The sequence below is a fragment of the Morus notabilis genome, unplaced genomic scaffold, assembly GCF_000414095.1.
Source record: "Morus notabilis unplaced genomic scaffold, ASM41409v2 Scaffold277, whole genome shotgun sequence".
Classification (NCBI taxonomy): Eukaryota; Viridiplantae; Streptophyta; class Magnoliopsida; order Rosales; family Moraceae; genus Morus; species Morus notabilis.
In genome coordinates this window covers 314,876-335,439 of record NW_010363731.1, presented here as the reverse complement: position 1 = coordinate 335,439, position 20,564 = coordinate 314,876, and the positions used below count along the sequence as shown (strand labels likewise).

Genomic DNA, 20,564 nt, shown 5'->3' with positions numbered 1-20,564 from the left:
TCTTCCCCTGCAGTTTTCATATATAATCATGTTTATAATATATTAATTATTTAATATATTTAATAATAATATTTATTTAATTTATTTAATATTATTATTTATTCAATATATTACTAATTTAAATATTATTACATGTTTTCAAAAATTAAACCACCAAACGCAGTTTCAGTTTTTTTTAAAACTGAAATCAATCTCTGAATAAAACTACCAAACGCATTTCAGAAATAATTCCAAAATGAAAATGAAAACGTTTTCATTTCTATTTTCATACAGAAAATAAAATCATTTTAAAACCAATTCCAAACGCACCCATTAGGTCTAATCGCCTAACAAAAAAATACGGATAATTTATTTTTAAGAGTGTATGCGTCTAAATTTTTATCTTTTATTTTTTATAAATAACTTTTATTAATGTAATTATTTAATTAAAAAGGTTATGAATTCAAATAAAAAATAAGAATCATGTCGTACATTTTAAAAAATATTTATTAAGATTACTTCTTATAAAATTATTATCTTCTCTAAAAGTATAATAATGATGGGACCACCTAGCAAATTACCAATTATTAGCATCTTGAACGGTTTTTCTTTTTTGGTCCAGCATCTTGAATAATTGTTAAGAGATTCAAAAGTAAAAAACAGCAATTAAAACTAAGGAATAAAATAAATAGAGTTTCTCTATAGTCTGTCGTACGATAGTTTTAATTTTTTACCGTTAAATTTCATCAAAATCACGTTAGATTGAAAAATTATACAATACAGATAGATTTTAATACAGATCTTACCGTTGAAAAATAAAAGACTATCGATAATCTATTTATACAGGACTATCAAAAAACGCCCCTAAAATAAAACGGAAATTGGTTTCAAATCTTTGTTGCAATAAGTCAAATGGCCAGTTTAGTAGTGCTGTAGATTTTAAAAAAATTGTTATTAGCTATACTGAAAAGAAAAACAGCTGTTACAAAAAACAGTTGAGTGTTTAGTAAACTGTAATTATACAAGTATTGATTCTATGGATATTATAAGTATTATGAAAGTTTCATTAATTATACTTCAAGGTGATTACCGTACAATTTAAAAACTAAATTTGCCTTTAGACTGCTTTTGATTTTAACGGTAAATTCTTTAAAAATTCTTTAAGAATCACTTTTTATAATTTTTACCAAACACAAATTTCAACTGTGATGGCTAGAGAATTGATTTTGAGCTCTAAGAATTACTACCAAACATTCCTAAAGTATATTGAATTCTAGATTATATCACAACTACCACAACGTTCAATCCATAAGGATAGCATTTATATGATCCTTGTGTGGAAGAAATAGAAACAGCAAAGGTACTCTAGTGATCATTTAAGGCCTTATAAATGAGCATTCAGGCACAAAGGACAAAAACAATGGTAAAAATTTTCACCTGTAAAAATTTTGAGCCAATAATGAAAGATAAAAAATCAATGAAACCATCATATAATAACTCCATTTATAATAGAAACATATTCTCTAAGAAGTTAAGCCTGTATGGCATGGTAGAAAAAGAAGGAACCAAAAAGGCTTTACAGAATGAAAACCCCATATGCTGGTGACTCACATAGAATCCATCTAAACACAGAAAGCCTCCTAAGCAAAATCTACATCCTAATATCTAATCCAGCCTCTTTTATCATTTCCAATAAGCGTGGTCCCTCCGGTTGTTCCTGAAAGCACAGCAGCCCACGGAGTAAACGATAATGAGGAAGATGAGGGTAATAATGTTGACCACAGAGACCTTCTTCCAGTTACTCTTTAGGTTGTCCAGAACTCCAGCTTTGCATGATTGGCAGTTAAAGCACAGAACTTTCGGGTCATTGCCCCATGCACCGCAGTCAGGAATGGAAGATGTGGAATTCGCCGTTGTCCATTCAGTAGGGCTCACGTAGGTAAAATTACATTCATCGGATGGCTTACAGCAACCAGACTGCAGATCAACAAAACATCATAATGCCAGTTATCAACTGATTCAAACTATTCATAACATAATAATCAACATAAGCTACAAAAAAACAGACAAATATATACACATACGAAGACGTATTTACTCGTGATAAAAGTGGAAAATCGCACGGTGAAAAGATGAATAAAGTCATTCCAAAACACTAATTGCACAATAGAAGCACAACTGAGGAACTAAAAAGGATAAGATACATATACCATGTAATAAAAGAACAAGAAAGTTACAACTTTCCACACTAGAAGTTAGTTCCAAGTTGTTCTCTATCATAATGTTCACAAAAAAGTGCTGAATTTTTATCCACACGCTACAAGACCAAGAATTTTATGTGCCACTAGAAACCATTGACTGAAATGCGCTGGATGAAATCCCACACCCGCACCTATTATCAAATAGAAGTTATGCCACAATACCCTTGAAACACTTTGGGATGGAATTTACTCCATAAGAATATAAAAAATAAAATAAAATAATAAAATAATAAAAATAATAATAAAATCCCATAGATAGACCTATAGGCACCAAAGAGTATGTAAATCATCAATGTACCGACTAACAATTTCATTCTTTAATCACCCAATTAGATATCTTTAGGGAGAAAAGAGCAATAATTTTATCCCCCAGATAAAAAGAAGGTTATGACTTATGAGAACTCAACTTTTTTAAAAACAAATAAAGAAAAAGCATAAGTAGTTAAAAAGGGAATTCACGGAAAGCTATGTTAGAAAATTGAACAAAAGTTACAGGGGAGAGGGATTACGAAAAGAGTAAAGCCTTTTAATTGTTAAAGTCAAAAACCATGTTCTAAACGACAAGACAAAACTGATTTTACAATACAACATCAGAGTTGGTTGAAGACATGTGAACAATTTTACTAAAGAAAAAAGAGCAGTTCAATTTAAATCTCCAAAAGGGAAAATAGAGCAGGTCTTCTTTTCTTATTATATGGATAACTTTGTAAAGTACCTTTAGTTCAACCTCCACCAACCAAAACATACCTTTCGTTACATTTCAGTTTTTGAAACAAAACAAAACAAAACGTACAACCAAAATTCAGCTAACTTTCTCAATTAAAGCTTTTGCTACGGAGTTTCTCCTAAAAAAAATAAATTTCTGTTCAAACCTACGGGTATAAAACTCAGAAAAACACCAAGAACATGAAAGATTGTTTGAAAACCCAACCGTTTCAGATCTCAAAGGAGGGGAAAAACCGAAAATATGCACAACCTATAACAAAATCGACTGAAATTCTCCACAAAGCCAAAATCAGAAACAAAGAACCTCTGCGCTATCAATTTAAAATTTTACAAGTATTATATCTAAAGAAAGGGGCGAAAAAAACAACAACAGCAACATCACAAGATAAACCAAACAGAAGACAAAGCATGAAACAACAAAATTCCAGATAAATTCTCGATTGAAATTCCAAAATCTCGAACTCAGATCTCATAGAAACAGAATAACATAAATCAAAAACTAAAGCATGAATTATACCTGAATCGCAGTTAAATGCTCGGAGTAGAGCTCATTGACTGTGTCGCGAATATACTCCTGATGAAATTCCGAGCAAACCTTGCCATCAATAAGACAGCTCTTGATCTTGTTCCAGTTCTTGTTGTTGTTAACCCTCTTCTGCAGCCAATTGGAGTAATCTCCAAGCTTATACTCCTTGTATCCCTTGCCGGAGAGAGCTTTCCCGGCGCCTTTGTTGGTGACGACGAAGGTGAAGATCGTGAAGGAGAAGAGGATGACGATGAGGAAGAACATTACGACAAGGTAGAGCCAGAGGAGCCACGAGACGCCGCAACAGGCGCCGATGAGGCCGGCGAGAGAGACGAGCAAGAGGAAGACGCCGATGATGATGATCGGCTTCTCGAGAAACTTCTCGCAGACGCTGTCGCCTTGCTTGCTCAGCCATATTCCGGCGCCAAGGATCGGAATCGACAGGAGGAACGTGATGAAGTTGAGAATTCCGACCAGATTGTTGCTCAATCGCACCATTTTTGCAGGAAAATTTTAGAGAGAGAAGAGAGGAGAGAGAAAGTGACCTAATTGAGTGAAGAAGAAGAAGAATATGACGAAGAAGAAGACGAAGCGGAAGGAAAAATATGTGAGTAAAAGATTTGTGGAAAAAGGAGATATTCAATTTCTTGTTATATAGGGAGAGAAAAGGGGATATTGGGAATTTTCAGAGAAAGTACGTTGGTTGGAATTTTAGTAGTGAAATACGCGGCTTTTCTATTAATTTTGAGTTTTGATTAACCAGTAGCCACGCAACGCGATTTCATTAATGTTCGTCCTTTCCTTGCCTTACATGTCACGTTTTTTTTTTTTTTTTTTTTTAGAGTAAAAATAGGAAATCGATTGATTTTTTATCGTGAAAATAGAAATTTTTCTTAAAAATAGAAAATGACTTGTAAGCTTTTCTAAGCAATGAATTTGGTCAAATCTTATCAAAACGGAAGCAAAAATACAGAAATTATCGTAGGGTTGGAAAATTGAACTAGATTTTTATCATAGAGTTTGAAAAAAGGAACTATTGATGGGTTTTCATTTTTTATTAATTAAAATTGTGACAAAATTGTTCATTTTATATATTTTTGTAATTTTAATGTGATTTTGATCACATAAAAAGTGTGCACTATTAAGATGAGGTCTCAGCAGAAAAAATATCCTAATTTTTTCAAGTGTTTTAACAAAATTTAATAAAAATTTAACATATGATGTTTACAGGAAAGAAAGAGACAAATGGAGAACAAACAAAACAAGAAGACGAGAGAATGACCACGGAGCTCTAACAAAAAATAAAAAATAAAAGACAACAAAAAAAACAAAACAAAACAAAACAAAACGTGAGAAAAGTTGATAAGACGAGAAAAGAAGAGGAGAAAACAAAACAAGTTACAACCACTTGAGTAATTATGTGGCGATTATGACAATTTTTTTTTTCTTTTAAAGTTGCCCTTTTTCTATTTATGTTCTCGTTTCCATGCGGTGGTATAAAAATGATGTCTCCAAAGACGAAATGTAAGATTGTTCTTGTTGACTATATATAGATATAGACATATAAATAATATTGTTTTAATATTTACATAATTTTTAATAATTTAATTTGTGATTGTAAGAGTTTTACACCGAGTGTTATAAATTTTTAAGGTGGATATTCACAGATTTTGAGTATTAAAATCTTAACTCAACAGTGAAAATAACATTTTCTATTGATATCTAAAAAGAACCATATTTACCGTAAAAGTTCTGGAATTATAATATTTGTGTAATAAGATTTCATACATATTATTTATTATCGTATTTGTGTAATTAGATTTCACACATATTATTTATTATGGAATCTTTATTTATTCAAAATTATTTATTAACCCATTAATGATTTATTCTTCTTTCTTTCCTTTTTCCCCCTCTGCCTTCAATAACAGAAGAATTTATCAATCCACTAATAACTTACTAAAAAAGACGTTTGATTCATAGATTAGAACCATGTAATTATAATTATTTTTAATTTATGTGTATTTTTTGTGAGAAAAAATACTATAACGAATCACGAATTATCATTTGATCAGGAGACGAATCTCCCAACCAAACAACCTCAAGTTTCAACAATTATTTACGGAAAAAAAAAACAATGAATTTGGTGAAAATCTTTGAACTTATTTATCTTCTAAACTAATCAAAGAGAAAGAGAGATGGACAAAGAGAACAGAGGAAGTCAGAGAGATTAAAGACAAGGGAAGAGGATCTATTTCTATCATATACCTAATCATAATAAAATTCTCAAAAGAAACAACCAAAAACAATCAATAAACCAGTGCAATTTTCTTTGTCATACAATCTTATCAATTAAAGTTTTTTTAAAAAAAATCATAGAAAACCCTTACAAGCATATTTTACGCTTTTTTCATACTGCCCTTAAATTTCTTGTCACTTGACTCTTTCATCCTTAATTTTTAAAAATAAGGTTGCTTCTCACCACAGATTGCAGAGTGCTTTGCAGTTTGAGAAGAAGTGTCACTAGTCCAGTTCTTGTGGTTCTCTTTGTTACATTTCCGAGAATTATGTAACCCACGTGTTAGCGGCTTTTGCTTTTTCTAGTTCTTCAGATTGTCTTTGGCTTGATTCTAGCATGAGATTTATCAATTATTTTGTATGAGCTGATTTAGTTCTGATTGAATAAAGAAAGCAATTTCATTTAAAAAAAAAAAATATTATGGGTGTGTTTAGAATTAGTTTCAAAATAATTCTGTTTTTTTTGTATGAAATTGGAAATAAAAGTGTTTTCAATCTCAAACAGAAATCGTTTTTGAAAATGCATTTAGTAGTTTTATTAAGATATTATTTTTAGTATAAGAAAAAACTAAAATGTTGTTTGGTTATACAATTTTTATTTTTAATTTAAAAGCACTTCGTTAGTTCATTTAAGTCCACAACTATTTGCAAAAAAAAAGGCATCCACCCAAAACTGAAAATGAAAAACGACTTAAATTCGTTTTCAGTTTTTAAGCCATGTTACACTAAACTAAAAACCGTTTTTGTTTTCATTTTTTTTCATTTTTTTTCTCCAAACGCATTTTCCTCCTCAATCTCTACTTTTTTATCTCAAAAAACGTGAAAAATGAAAACGGAACTGATACCAAACACGCTCATTTAAACAAAAATAAAATTATTTTTAACATCTATGCGCCTCAGTTTTTCAGAGTTTAATATTTAGTCCCTAGAACATTATTTGTATATTTTTAATCCTTAAATTTGTGAGAAATCTCAAAAAGTTGACTCGAAATTTTTGTTATGGAAAAAGATTCGAGATAAGCTGACCCAACTAAGTCTCTCAAGGTCGTAAACCCTAAGAAAGGAGAAGTCTCACGTTAGTGAGTGTTCGATTTCTTTCCTCTTGGAGATTAAGGTTTTGTTGTGCAACGATGGATGATATGGTCAATCGGTGGAAGTCTCTGTCCCTTGCGGCAGAGGAGAAGGATGACGTGCTAGGACAGTGGCCGCTGTATTTTACTTATTGCGAGTGACTCAATCAATGCAGTAAGAGTTGTTAATGTAGTTCATTCTAGTGTTGCGGACTTTCTTATTCTAAATGACATCAAGATTTTAATGGAAGAGGCTAATGGTGATACGTGTAGCCACATTTTTCGTGATAGTAATAGGGTTGTCTACACATTAGCAAAGTTGGTGTTTTCTTTAGTTGAAGATAAATAGTAGTTAGAAGATTATTCTAATTGTATTGTTATTTTTTGTAAGTGCTGATATGACTGCTTTTGATTAATACTAGTAATATTCCCGTTAAAAAAAAAAAAAAAAATCTCTTTGAGTTATTGTTACTTTTAGAAATTCAAGAACTTAATTATAAGGAGGAAAAAAAAAACGTTTAGAAACAAAAAATACTAAAGTCTTAAGACTCAAGAAAATATTAGGGCACCGTCGTTAGCCAAATAATATATATATATAATTTAATATCATATATATATATATTATACATACTACTAAAAGAGGCACCCAAGTTACTGTTCTTAGAACAGTGTTCGGTCTCTTCTGCCCTTTTGTTTTGTGTTTCATTTCTTTTGATACCCGTTGTGTCCTTCTCCAGATTTGTCATGTGATTTAACGTTTTTGCCCTTAGTTTCTTTTACACGGGTTGGTTAATATGGCTGGCTATATTATGTCTCGTTCATTTCACCAATTCGAATTTTCAGTTTTAAATTTTTACAGTTAAAACCTCTCAAAAAATGTCACATCTAACTTTTTCTGCTACAGTTAAAAGCTCTCAGAAAATGTCACGTTTAAGCTCAAATTGAAAACTCAAATCCGCAAAGTGAACTATGCCTTAGTCTTTTCTCTCTCTCTCTGAAGCTTCTAGGCCTCTTCTCTTTGTTTGCCTGCTGCTTCGATGTTTTTGGTGGGAATGTTTTGCTTGACTCTTGCTTGACTCTTAACGTTTTTTTTGCTTTCTCACTGGAAATGAAAACACTCTTTGGTTTTCATTTCTTATATGTTGTTTCTTCGTTTTCTACTCTTTTTTTTCGTCATTTCCCTTACGATGAAGTTTCTACTCATTTTTCCTTTCGGTAGGTTTTTTTTTCACCAGTTGTTCTCTTGGTGGAAATGAAAATTTTTAGGGTTTCATAGTTTTTATGTTTTTGATGGAAATGAAAATTTGTTGGCTTTCGTACTTCTGACGTTTTCAGTGGAAAATAAGTTCCCCGATTTTTTCCTCTTTTGTTCTCTCAGTGGAAATGAAAGATTTTTACTTCTTTCCATTTTTCTTCTTCGTCTGGATTTTTCCTGTTCTTTTCCTGTTTTTTTCCTCCTCTTTTTTTGTTTCTTTTTTTTTGGAGTTTTTTTTGTTCTTCGTTCAAGATTGTTATTTTTTTTTCGCCCCCTATTTTTTTTTCTTATTTTGTTCTACATTTTTTTCTTCTATTTGTATTAACAATTTTTCTACACTCTTTTTTTCCTTTGTTTTTATTTTTTGGGGGTTTTTCTTTTTTCTTCACCAGGGATATCTATATTTTTCTCCTCTTTTTTTCTTTTTGCCGGTTTTTTTTTTTTTCAGTTTTTCCTTTTCTTTCTTCCCTTCATTTCAGCATGTATGAATTTTATGTTAGAAGTATGAGGGAAAAAAATTTTCATTAGCTGAAAAAAAAAATTTATCGATGGTTTTTTTTCTCCCGTTTTATTTCTCGGGATAAACATTGATTTTTTCTAGAATTTTTTTAACATGGTTACCATAGCATTGTGTTTTTGTTGGCCACGTGTTTTGATTCTAGTATATGTCTCTAATATATTTACTGTCTATTGGTATTTGGTTCGATCTTCATATGGTTTTCATGCTCTTTGACACCTGTTTTTACGAAATGATTATAGCGGTTCTTTTTTTGGTTTAACCGTTGTTATCTATTAATGACCAGAAATTTGTTTTCTTCATGTATAAATAAAGACTTCTATTATATTCTTATAATTTGTAATTTTATTTCTCACTGTTTTTCTTCTCCGACTATTATATTCTACTCTTTATAGACTACTTGATATAACACTTCTAATACTATCTTTGATGTTTTCTGGATACTGGATTCTCTTTGGCTTTGTCGGTTTTGGATATTGGGATTACTCTCTTCGTTGTTTTGCTTCGATTTAGGTACTTATCTCTTAATATATGCATGTATTTATGTTTTATTGTTTTCTTTCTTTATTGTCATGTTTAGTTTGAAATTGATTATCATTAATATTTATATTGATTTTACCTTCTGGATATGAATATTTTACTTGGTTTGATTAATAGAAGTTTTTATTGTTCATTCGTTTTGATTCTGTGAATATAATTAAATATTAACTCTTTTCTCCTAGTTTTAAATATTGCGTCTTTTTTTGTCTCTATTTTGGAGATTTTTTACTTATCCTGCATCAACTCTGTCCACTTTCGTTCTTCGTCTAAGGTACTCATTTCTTACTGCCTCCATGTTACTTTTAATTACTTTAAAGATTTTATTATATTGCTATGAGTTGTGATGAATATATGTTCAGTTGTTCGTATATCTGTTAATTGTTTTATGTTGTTATGATTGTGTTTTTCTTGAGTTTGTCATATAATTTCTAACATACTATTCAGTATTTAAATTATATAAGTTATTGTTATTTGGGTAAAAATTTAGTTCCTATTATGTTTGTTATTTTAATCTGTTAGGTGTTCGTTTTGTGTTGCACTGAATAGTATTGCTAAATCACATTTCAATTACTTATGATGTATGATGTTAGCCATTCAAGGAAAATACCTCAACTAAATTTTCCATATGTGTTTGTTTATTTATTTTTCCTTTCTATTATCCATGTAATCTGCTATTTTACATGAGTTTTTTCTGTTTCCTATACTTTCATCAGATTTTCCGTTAATGTGGAGACTATTTTTATGGCATGTTTGCAGCTTCATTATAGACGTTGTATAAAGAATGTATGCTGCATCTATAAAACAGTGAATGAAAAAAAATTATTTCCTTATAATTAAAAGAGGAGACATTATTTGAGTTTCTGTATGTGTGTCACAGTATATTTACACTATTAAAGATTTATTAACAGAGTTTGGCCGGCGTCTAAAGATGCAACATTGCTATTACGATTTATCAGCAAATGAAAGTTTCAGATACAACAGTAGAGTAGTAGGAATGTGAAAATGTATGTTATGTGAATATTAATGTAAACTTACTGTAAATAATATTTTTTTCCGTCTGCTTTTGAAGCGTTTGTATGTTGTGTAATTATTAATGATACAAACTTTTATGAGATGTTTGGAACAAGGGTTCGTTTCTAGTTTTGAATTATGACTCTTGATTCTTTATCGTGTTTTTCTCTCATAAAAAATTTAAATTTTAAAAATCAGAATCATGAATAATGGTTCTGAACTCATGAACCAAATTTCAAACATATCTGTTGTTTCCTTCAAATCTATATCGTTGATTAAATAATAAAGTGACATTTCTGTACGATACACACTCTAATTGTGCTCTGCAACGACAGAGATATTTTTAGTGAAATTTCACATGTCATACATATTTTAAATTTATTTGTAATGTATCACATTTTCTATAAACTTTTAAATATCTTTTCCATATATTTTTTTGCAAAATAATTAATAATTTAATCATTGTTGAATACATTTTCTCATTTAAATTATTATTAATTAAATCATTAAATATCCGTGCATTTGCACGGATAATCCACTAGTTAGACACTACGGTCCTATTTTTTTCGTTGATTCGAGTTTTGTTATAGTAAAAAGTTCTCAGAAACAGTCACATTTAACTTTTTTACTATAGTAAAAAATTTTCACACAACATCACATCTCAACTTAAATTAAAAACTCAAATTAGCGAACTGAATGGGCCCTATATAAGCGGTATATAATTCCATAAAATAAAATCAATTTAATTTAATTGAAAAAAAAGACATATTTGCAATCGTGTACTCATTAAATTGATACACGCTTGATAAGCGAAAACAAAATACACGCTTTTCTCATAGGTGGGTCCCGCAGCAAATGACAAGTAAATGAAACAAATGAAACCTGCTAAATGGGACGCACGTACGTGGCACGTATATAGACTCCACCAAAAAGTAACCGCAGGACGGGCCAATAAACACGTCAACCTGAATTTGTATGGTCAAAATTACTCTGACAGTAATATTGTAACGTTCCCGACAACAATACTGTGCTGTGATGAATGAGCCGTTGTGCTTCAGGCTTTAGCAGTAGTTGGCTCTTTTTTTTTTTTTTTTTTTTTTCTGGGACTCCCTCTTATAAGTTTCTCTACTAACGGTAATTTTTCATCTATCGAATTTGATAAAAATCACGTCAAACTAAAATATTACATAGAATAGAGAGTTTTAAGAGATGTTTAGTTTATAAATTAAAATTATGTGATTAAAATTATTTTTAATTTACGTGTATTTTTATGAGAGAAAATACTGTAACGAATCACGAATTATGATTCGAATCAGAGAACGAATCTAGGTACCAAACATCTCCTTAATATAGATTTAGCCGTTTATTTTATTGATTTAAGTTTTTAGTTTTAAATTTTTATATTTAATTTTTTTATTACAGTTAAAAGTTTTAAAAAATGTCACATCTCAGCTCAAATTGAAAACTAAAATACGTTAAGTGAATGAGGCCTTAATTGTTAAAAATTAGAGAACTGTTGCTAATTCAATTTTTTTTTTGTCCTACTAGAGAAACTTCTTTATTTTTTTAGATTAATCACATTGGTGCTCCCAAACTTAAGAGAATGAGTCAAATAACATATTTAATAGAGTGATTACTAAATTATAGCATAATTTTTTAAACGGGTAGTATAATCAAATATGTTAGGTTTTCAACACTAGTAAAAAACTAAAAATACCCTAAACTCTTTTTTTCCGCTCTCTGGTCAGGTTCATCATGGTCAGTGACCAGTAAATACCGTACTTGCTAAGAAATTTGATCGTTGACACTAATGACCGGTAAATATTGTATTTACCCAAAAATAAAGTATTTACTCATAAATCTGATCGTCGACTCCAGCGATCGATAAATATAATATTTACCCACAAATTCGACTACGAGTAGCGGCGATCATAAAATAAAGTATTTACACATAAATCTGATCGTCGACACTAGCGATCGATAAATACAATATTTACCCGTGAATTTGACTACGGGCACCGGCGATCAGAAAATACAGTATTTACTCATAAATCGATCGCCATCACCAACGAGCCATCAATATCGTATTTACCTAGAAATACGATATTTTCCTAGAATTCTGACTGTCGGCTCTGGCGACCGATAAATACCGTATTTACCTAGAAATATCGTATGACAACACTTAATGTCCTCTTTTTTTTTTTGTCTAATTCGACGTAAATTCTGCCAAAAAGGATTAAGTGAGACTAAATCAAAATTTAAAGTGCAATGTGAGAGGCTTTAAAGTTAGAGTAGCAAACTGAGAAGGATCTTAAAATTTATTGAGCACCAATAAGATTAATCCTTTTTTTTCTTCCAACAATATTTTTCTATTCAATTCAAATCAGCACAAAACAACTTAGTATTAATATGTTGATCGACATTCTAAAGGTAGGATAAAAAAAATTAGTTATATGTTTTTAATTATCAGCTCAGTATTAAAAACTGTTTGTTTTATATAATTTTTTTTTATTATTTTAGTGTGATTTTGCTCATAGTCAACGATAAAAAATAGACACTAACAATAGAAGGTTACATCGCAGAAGGACCCAAACGTTATTTAAAAATTAAAGTTTAGTATTCATCTACAATATATAAAGTCATTGGTAGGTTTCCCTAAATGGCACAGGGGCGGGAAGGGGGTTGTGAGGTCGATCCAACTTGTATTCTTGATCTCTTATAAATAAAAATGCATATGCTATAACATGTGTTTAAAAAATAGTCATTAGCAGGCTTGCAGCCAAAAGTTCCAATCGAATTGCACCTTTTTTTGAAAGAAAAATATTTTTCAAATTAAGAAATAAAAATAAATAAATACTCACATATATGGCATGAAAACTCCAAGAAACCACGATCATAATAGGCACTAGTTCTATCGATAAATTTAAATAAAACACTCAAAGAAAATAGATATGTACTGAATTTTAAAAATGAACACCTAAATAGGTGCACAAACAATTGAACACACACGTCTTTTCAATAAAACTGTTTACAGTAAATAAAAAGAATCGATGCAGAGAAATCACGAGAGCCTTAACACAAAGGCCACACAAAACATTACTGAGAAACAAATATAGCACGCTAAAAACACAACCTAACACTAAAAAACAAGATAAATACACCACCGACTCATGATATTCTAAACCACAACACAGAAAAAATAAAAGAGAAATCCAAGCACCGTCAAAACTTCTAACAATGAGACGATTAACGAAAGAGATAATAAAGAAAGCAAAAGAACTCGAGAGAAGCACGGTATATATAGTCGAAGCGCTTGTACTTAGAGATGTCAAATGGGCCGGGCCGTCCATGAACGGCCCGGCCCAACCCGTAATAGTGCCTAATTCGGCACGGCCCAGTTCGGTACTGTTACGGGCCGTGCCGGCACGCACGTGTAATGGGCTAGGGCTGGATCTCAGCTTCTCAGCCCGCAGCCCAAGCATGTGGAGGCCCGCGGCACGGCCCTTGTTCGCCCCGGCCCAAGCCCGCGAAACGGCCCATGAAACAACCAATTTCATTTGGTCCAGGGGGCCCTTCGCAGGCCCAACAGGCGGCACGTGACGGGCCTCCCGTGTGCCCTGTCACGTGCCTCCCGTTTGGCACGTGACGGGGCAAACGGGAGGCCCGTCACGTGCCGCACGTTGAGCCCGTGAAGGGCCCAACGGCAAAAAACTGAAATTTCACCCCAAAATCTCCTATAAATACCCCTTAATTCCACCATAAATTCCACACAATAATTCACTCTCAACTTCTCATCTCACTCTCATTCTATCTCTCAACTTGTCTCTTTGATTTTGATTCTAAGCTTTTCTCTCGCGTTCATTCATTTTCTAGCTCATTCATTTACAAAATTCAATCAAGTTCTATTAATTTCCAGAAATGGCCACTCCAAACTTCCCTGATTTCACTGCTCTTCTTGAGCTTGGTGACGAGGCATTTTATGAGGATGAAATGATGCCTCCCAACCCCACCCCCACTGAACCAGAAAATGCTCCGGTGGATAATGCTTCAGTACACAACGAGGAAGTTGGAGAACGCAGCAGAGGAAAAAGACTGCGAACTTCTCCGGCATGGCAGCATTTCACCGAGGAGCCCCGACCAAATCCAAAAATAAGTGAGATGAAAATTCGTGCGGTATGCAAATATTGTAAAAAGCACTTTTCTAATAAAAATGGTGGGGTACTGGTCATCTGGATAGACATTGGAAAGTATGTCTACCGTTGCACCAAGGTGGAAGTGTGGACTCCTGCCAACAAATACTATCACTCGCATCACAGGGGTTACAAAATTTTACATATGATGCACAACGTGCTTGTGAGGAACTAGCTAAATTTCTAGCTAGTGCCGAATTGCTTCTTTCTTTTACAGATGATGCCTCGTTCAAAGAATTCATCCAGACAACCTTTTACCCACAATTTAAACGGGTAAGTAGAAACACAACTCGTTTTGATTGCATGAAAATTTTTTATGCAATGAGACAATCTCTTGTTGATAATTTTAGGACTTTTAATGCTACTGTCTCTTGCACTTCTGATCTGTAGGAGGGGTGCAATAAAACTGGATATTTATGTGTCACAACGCACTACGTTGATGACGATTGGGTTTTACAAAAAAGAATAATTGGTTTTCGTTTATGTCCATATCCTCATAATGCAACAGCTATTTTTAATACAATAATGGAAATTTTTGGGTTTTATGGGATAGAAGATAAAATTTTAACAATTACTTTTGATAATGCGTCAGCTAATACAGCTGCAATTAATCTGTTTAAACGTAGTTTGAAACCAGTATTTTGAGGGGAAATTTTTCATCAACGGTGTGCATGTCACATAATTAATTTAGTAGTTCAGGCAGGAATTGAACATATCTCAGCTAATCTTACAAATATTAGAGAATCATTATCATTCATATCTAGTTCTGGAGCTCGGCTCTAAGAATTGAAACAATATTGCAGGAACAACCAGATGCACCCAAGAAAGTTTCCAACTGACGTGAGACATATGTGGAATTCAATATATTTAATATTGAAGGCAGCACTCCCGTATTCACAGCTTATCACAACATACGTAAACAGTAAGAACGATCAAATTTTAATTTTCGATCCTGATTGGCAGATTGCTGAGTATTTTTTAAAATTTCTAGAAGTTTTTTACAATGCTACTGAATTACTTTCTGGAGTTTATTATCCTACTGTACACTTAGCTTTACATCAACTATTTAATATTTCAGAAACATTTTCTTATTATAGGGATACATAACTTTTTAGAAATATAGTTAACTTAATGGAAAATAAATTTAAAAATTATTGGTAAGGTTGTCGCATGTTATATGCATTGGCAACCATTTTAGATCCTAGGTACGGAATAGATGGAACTGAATCATTGATGACTGCTACCGCAGAGAATTTAGAAATAGATATGCAACTAAGTATTACTGACGCTAAGAAAATGTTAGAAAAAGTTTTTAGTTTGTATGAAGCAAAATATAGCACGGGTCAAAAAGAACAGGGAACTTCGTCGTCAACTACCAGTTCGGGGCCTAAAGGATTGTCGTGGATTTTCTTGAAGAAGAAAGAGAAAACGGCAGGATCGTCCTCAACACAAGCGTCTACGGAACTAGTCAAATATTTTGAAGTAAATTTTGTAATCGATGACAACAAACTAGACATCTTACAGTGGTGGAAGAGCAAGACCGATCATTTTCCAACACTATCCATAATAGCTCGTGACATTCTTACAACTCCAGTGTCAATGGTAGCATCGGAGCAAGCTTTTAGCGCAAGCAACCAAATTCTTGACGAGAAGAGAAGCATAATGCATCCAGATATCTTGGAGGGACTAATGTGCGTTAAAGACTGGGAAGATGCCAGAAGACGAAAACAACAATACACGGATGATTCGATGCAATAATATTTTTCTAACTTAGAAATAACAGAATCTTCTGGAAGCACTTAGGTTTGTAATTTACTATTCCTAGCTATCGCACTCTTTTTTCTTTCGCTAAGGTTTTGTCCCGATCTCCCCACGGGTTTTACTTAGCAAGCCTTTTAACGAGGTAGTCATTTATGTGTATTTCTATTACGTCAATTCAATAAAATCACATCTTTTGGGGCATATGATATATATTTTTTAATTAAATTTAAAAAAAAATACAAGGGCCGGGGCCGGCCCGTGAAGGGCCTAGGCCCAGGCCCGGCCCTGGTCCTTATGGACTAGGGCCAAGGGCTTGGACCGGGCCTGAGTTTTTATTCTCAGGCCCGGCCCTACACTGTGCAGGGCCGTGCCAGGCACGGCCCAGGCCCGTAATGGGCCTGGGGTCAAGCGTGTCGTGCCGGCCCGGCACGACACATTTGACAACACTACTTGTACTGCAACATGTAAGCCCCAATCGCCACCATTGTATTCGCCAGAATACTACACTGCCGCCCTCACAGGAAGCCCACTACCATTAAACCAGGAAGACCAAATTGTCGAAGTATTTGTCATTAGACGTTATATTAGATACACTAATATCAATGTTTCAAACCAATGACCACTAGTGGCGGAGCCAGCCTTTCACTTCAGTGGGAGCGTACACTAAATTTTTTTATCAAATTATCTTAGTAGGGGCATATAAGAAAATATATTTATTTTAATGGGGACATATATTATTTCAATGAGAATTTAAGTATAAAATTTTTAAAATTTTTGAAGGTAATATTTTTTGAAAAAAAATTTAAGTAGGGACAGCTGCCCCCGCTCATCTTCAAGTGGCTCCGCCACTGATGACCACCAACCTCCATCCACCTTCAATCCACCACAACAGAAGGTCTCCACTGTACTGTACATCGCAACTGCCACCAGAAACCCAATGTTTGGCGAGCATGGTGAGAAAATTTCAAGGTTAGGAGTCGACGATGCGCCTTAAGGTGGTCCTCGAACTTCAGCCATCCCACTCCCTCAAGACCTTTCTCTTTTCTCTGTAGGGGTCTAGGTTAGCCCTCTCTTTCACATTTGAAGCTAACATGGTACTATGATAATCAAATTGCATTTTAACAATGAGAAATTGTGTAAAATGTCTGAAAACAAATTCCGTAAAATTGATATTACTAATTAATGATCCTAGACTTTCGCTTTTAGATGAGACGTTGCAATATCATCAATTGAATTTAATTCTGCTCACCCCTAACTTGCAACAACTAATTAATTTTCACTATACGGATAAATTACTGCGGTTAAATTTAAAAACAAAACTATAAAATCCATGGAAATTTGATTGTTAAAATTTCCAATATGCCAACCTGTGGTTAAGATCCTTTTTTGAAGAAGTTGAGAAGCAAAGCATCTTTCAATCGTTCTGTCAGAAGCCCAAAGTCAACGCTCAATAATTAAGTTCGACGCCAAAAAATTTTCCAAGAGATTGTGACATCCCTCGATTATATATAGAGATAATGAACTTCAGGCATGTTCAGGCAAAGACAAGTTGAAAAATCTACCTATTTTTATTGCAAAACACAAAGTTTGCGAACCTTAATGCTATGTTTATGTTTGGTAGAATGGAAAGAAAATATGATAGAAAAAAAAATATAGAAGTGATGAAAAATAATAATGATGGAAAGAAAATTAATTTTTTTTATGTTGTTTGGTACGAGAAGATAGAAAGAAAATGAGTTTATCTTTACTTGTTTGATATTGAAAGTTAAATTGGGAGAAAAGAGAAAATCTTACTCATAAATTACTTTTATACCCTTAAATTTTTTGCTTGAATGTTGATAGAGAAAATGGTAGTTTAGTAACTTTGTTCACTTTAATTAGTTGTCTCCATTTTCCATTCTATTTTCCGCCCACTTATGAAAAGAAGAAAAATGGTGGGACCCACATGTATTATTTTTCACTCCATTAACTCTTTTTTCTGCCACCAAACAACTTATATTTTCATCTTCTTTCTTAAAATCTCTCTACATTCTTTCTCCTTTCTATTTTTCTTTCCTACCAAACATAGTGTAAGAGCTCGATGGATGTGCAAACATGAAAAGACTTCCAAGAGACGAAGAATTTTCTTGGCCTTAGACTCGTTGGTGACCATAATAGAAATGTATTCTCATGAGAATGGAATAAATTCGATCTCTTTGCCTAATAGCATGACACGCCTCACTTAATTGGAGAATCTCGCTGTTATTACCTGAAAAAGCTCATTTTGTCTGAAGGTGGACACATTAAACAGATCAACAAGTTGATGACCTGTAAAGTTTGAACAGAGAAATTGACTATATATTAAATTGTTTTGAGAGAACAATATAGTGAAAACAATTAGAACTTTGAACTTCAAACATACGCATTTGTGTTTCTGTTGGGGACTTGTCATAACGCGCGCTTCACGCGTGACATCCTTTCAAATAATGATTATACAAATTGTTAAGAAAAAAAAAAGGAAAAAAGAAAGAAAGAAAAGGAAATTAAGACAAAAAAAATAAAAGAGACAAAAGACCCAAAAAAAAAAAGGAAAAGAAACTCAAAAAAAGTGAATTAAAAAAAAAACTCATAAAAAGTAATAAGAATTTGTGCGAAACGTTTCGCACATTATGACGTTTGTGAAATGCACAACGATATACTATTGATATAAAAATAGAATTATAATTTTAAATAGTAAAGATAGAGAAGTCAATGGAAAAAATGTGAACATTTTAAAAATATACGAATTATGATTATATATATATATATATTTTTTTTTTGGGAAAAATGGGTGAGAAGAGTTCAAATGGTAACATTCTAAAAATTTCAAAAAATGTGTTTTTTTCACTATTAAGAAAATATTCTATGAGAGTTTAATTAAAATTGGTTGCCATTCTTTTCTATAAGAAAAGAAAAAAAAAAAAAAAACCTTGTTGCAGTCTCTTTACTTTTTTCTACCACTTTTTATTAATAACGTGTGGGACTCTAAATAATAACTCTGGCAATCATTGAAATGCGCGAAGTTACTTTGCATACCTGAAAGGAGAATGCATTAAATAATATATTCACGAAACTACGTAAATAATATATTTTAAGGCTTTTTAAAGTAAATAACAGTTTATTGAGTAAATATTTCATTTATAATTAATAAATAAAAATTTTACATAATTTTTTTTTTTATGATTGTGAAAAGGCTTTTTCTCACATGAATGAAGATTTTTTATCAGTCATAAATAAGACATTTACATAATTTATTATTATTTACTTCAAATAGTTTTAAAATATGTTATTTTCTTAATTTAATTTCAAAAATTATTATTTACTACAATTTTGATACCAAAACCGATGCCCTCAAGCCCAAGGGGTCAGTGCCTCATGGAAGAGAGTTAAAACAAAAGGAAAAGAAAAAAATAGACTCACATCAGCAATGCACTGAAATCTAAAAAATAAAAATAAAAAAAATAAACACATACGAAACCACATAACGAAACGCCTTAACAAATCTTATTCTACTTTAGATATAGAGTAATAATAAGATAAGATATAGCTCTCCCTAATAACTTCGAAGATGTGCACACACTTTGGATTACTTGCAGATTGAATTGTGACAATTTTACAACATTACCTTTGAAAAAAAAAAAAAGATCTTGTCATCAAAATATTTGAGATTTTTCATTATCTTTTTATCATTAAAGGTTTGTTTTGTTCTTGTTTTGCTTTCATATAACAATTGTGAAGTTGAATATACTGATGAAACAGTGTAACATCACTACAAGGACCTAGTGTGACATCATTAAAGGTCTTTGCAATTAAAATTTATTCAAAAAGTATACCCACAGTTTTTAATTTCATTAAAAAGTATACCTTCATATTACATTTATTACATAAATTAATACCTTTTATGGTGAAATACAAATTTGACATATAAAATATCTAAAATACCTGAAAATAAAAAATAAAATAAAATTCTAATTGAAAAATAAACAAAACCGAATCATTTTTGTTTGAAACCCTAATCACTTGTCTCATCTAACCACCCAAGTAATCAAGCACGATTAAGCTAGTCATTGCGACAACAATTTCCTCACCTCGCTTTCCAATATCGGCCTCTGCGCTGCTCAAATCTTGTCGTCTCATGAAACGTAATGCCTCCTTGGATTTCAACAGCAACATTATGAGTTTGGTCTATTGTTTTGATTGTTGTTTTATTTTCTGTTGTTTTAATTTTGTGGATGGGTGGAGGTGGGGATGGGCTAAAGTAGGGAGTGGGGTGAAGCATAGGCAGTTGAGTCGTGGTTCGAGGCCCAATGTGGGGCCGGCGATAGTGAGAGGAGGTAAGCCAGTAAGGTTAGCCGATAAGGTTGAAGGGTTTGGGGTTTTTTTTTTTTTTTTTTTTTTTTTTTTTTTTTTTT

At 32.2% G+C, this 20,564-nt stretch overlaps 1 protein-coding gene across 1 annotated transcript; it reads right to left on the bottom strand.

Annotated features, from left to right (window-relative positions):
• Positions 1-1,439: 1,439 nt before the first annotated feature.
• LOC21405788 (tetraspanin-8) lies at positions 1,440-4,076 on the bottom strand. Its single transcript, XM_010104832.2, has 2 exons — positions 3,484-4,076; positions 1,440-1,956 (listed from the first exon to the last, which is right to left on the bottom strand). Exons 1-2 carry the CDS (start codon positions 3,988-3,990, stop codon positions 1,663-1,665), a joined length of 801 nt encoding a protein of 266 aa, XP_010103134.1. The 5' UTR covers positions 3,991-4,076; the 3' UTR covers positions 1,440-1,662.
• Between the last annotated feature and the right edge of the window lie 16,488 nt (positions 4,077-20,564).

Bases quoted from the DNA above. Each gene is read 5' to 3' on its own strand.
- LOC21405788 (XM_010104832.2), bottom strand. From the start codon at position 3,990: ATGGTGCGATTGAGCAACAATCTGGTCGGAATTCTCAACTTCATCACG. The intron at 1,957-3,483 runs GTATAATTCATG...GTTGATCTGCAG, and splicing joins AGCATTTAACTGCGATTCAG to TCTGGTTGCTGTAAGCCATC.